Source organism: Aplysia californica, unplaced genomic scaffold (genome assembly GCF_000002075.1).
Source record: "Aplysia californica isolate F4 #8 unplaced genomic scaffold, AplCal3.0 scaffold00167, whole genome shotgun sequence".
In the NCBI taxonomy this organism is placed as follows: Eukaryota; Metazoa; Mollusca; class Gastropoda; order Aplysiida; family Aplysiidae; genus Aplysia; species Aplysia californica.
Window position 1 is genome coordinate 917,499 of NW_004797437.1, and position 2,090 is coordinate 919,588.

General features: G+C 40.0%; 1 protein-coding gene across 3 annotated transcripts in view; it reads left to right on the plus strand.

Annotated features, from left to right (window-relative positions):
* LOC101856021 (biliverdin reductase A) overlaps positions 1–2,090 on the plus strand; it is a gene marked incomplete in the record, with an annotated part of 27,734 nt that overhangs the window by 18,004 nt on the left and 7,640 nt on the right. For all 3 annotated transcript variants that reach the window (XM_013082298.2, XM_013082299.2, XM_013082297.2), the window contains 1 exon segment: positions 714–821. In XM_013082298.2, coding sequence (XP_012937752.1) covers positions 714–821 — 108 coding nt within the window.

Genomic DNA, 2,090 nt, shown 5'->3' on the forward strand with positions numbered 1-2,090 from the left:
ACGTTAAACATAAAGTTTTTGTTCTACTACTTTCAGAAAATATCAATGACATGAAAGATCGAATAACAGCTACAATCAACACAGTGATCTGAAACATTCTCGGGAGCAGTTAGGGGGAATTCTCATATCGGCTTGATTTTTGTCTGTGCTGCCGGTGTTGGCCACATTGCGCACTAATAAAACATGAAATACAAAATTTAAAGTGTGTACAACACATGTGTCCGAGCTGGAGTTTTCTATTGTTTTTTAAAAACATGAAATAGATAGAACTCGATCAGGCATTGATTTATTTTAAAACATTTAATGAGAGGACTGGGAAATAAAAGAGCTTTCAAATAGCCCTATCATAAAATTACAACATGACAGGTTTTTCAAGGCCAACACATGTATTGGAAACAGCCACTTTAGGATAAATCTTGGCATCTATAATGGGTTATGCTTCTTTCTGTCCTCTGTTTATTTTGCCCCCCCCCCAAAGAAAAAAATCACCCATTCACACCCGTTGTGCGCCTGTATCGCCATTGAACTGAGGGAAGCATATATTTCTCTTCTGAATATTCCTGCTGAGTATTTTGGGATACTCTGATTTGTCTTTTTGCCAATTTAGTCCTTGTTTATTTGAGAGCCTAGTAATTGTTTGTTCCATTTGATTATGTATCCAACAATTTTGAAATGATATTTCTTTTACTTTTACTGACAAAATTAACATTCAGGACTAGTGTTGCACGAGGAAAACGTAGCGCTGCTGACAGAAAAGTTTCTGGCTGTCAAAAAGAAAGCTGCAGTGTCTCCGATCAAGTCGGTGACATTCTCTCTAAAAGGTATGATTTAGTTGTGGCAGTGCTATTTTTGTAGTGTTTACAGGATTTAATATTGTTGGTGTGCAACATGTTGGCATGTGAAGCATGCAAAAAAAAAAAAAAAAAAAAATGTTGATTATGATTTCAATACTGTTTTGGGTAATTGAATTTGGATATAAAGACATGTTATACTACTCGTTGTTTCTACCTGTAATAATATGCCTATTGGGAGCCTTAAAATAATTTAATCTATAGATGAGTCGTTTAGTAATTATTGAAGTGCTTTTGGTAACTCAGTCAAGTTGGAGGCCATTTTGAGGTATAAAGAAAGCTTTAGGTCCCAGCTATGTATTTGTTTTTTCACAAATTCATTCAACTTACAGTCATTCAAAACTGTGTAAGATAGAATTGCTAGGGAGCCTCCAAAAATTCAATTTTAGACACTTTCTGTCTTAGACTTGGGACGGCTTATTTAGGGGGAGATGGAGAGGGGTCTCATACCAAGTCGTTGGGATCAAGGGTCGCTTGCTCGGTGGGCAAGCTGTCGTCAGAACTTTACACTTCTCTAGTGCTTTCCCGGCCGCTCTGATAATGGCATGCGTCAGTCGTACTTACCCAATGCCACCAGGGCTTGCACTTCATAGGACTACTGTTTCAGTTTGAGCTATTAAAAACAGAAACGATTAAGCACCTCCAACTGCTTAGCCCCACCCATCATTGTAATAAACAGCCAACCAATGCCATCCCTCCCGTGCATAATATAATAAAAATTCAAAGAACTTTTTTTTAGGCTGGCCGTGCGATCAGAGTGGCAGGCTTTGGTCAAAGTAATTTCACATCTCTGGCCTTTGGCTACCCAAGAAAGCCTCTGTGTTGGAGCGCCGCTAGAGCAGTTTTATAGGCACTGGTGAAGATTTCATACCCACACCTCTCTAACCATCTGCACCGCTAAGGGCTCACATCACCGCCTACTCTAAACTCTACTAAAGCTGGCGTTGGCTCACAGAGATCTAGATTCTAGGGTAACATCTATCCCCAAGTTGCAATCCCACTCCCTTTCCTCGTCGGGGGGCATGGCATAGACCTAAAGTTTAGATCCGAAGGAACCAAACTTGATAGTTTTGTTTCAAATCAGGATTAGGTGGGCAAAGCATTTTCCGTCATAGACAGGTAAAAACCCTCGGAAGGGAAGAAATTTCTCTTTCCGTTTCAATTCTGCCTTAGGCAGGTTTCCGTTTTACTGAGGTGGGTAACTATAGAGGAATTTATCAAGGGGGGGGGGGGGGGGGA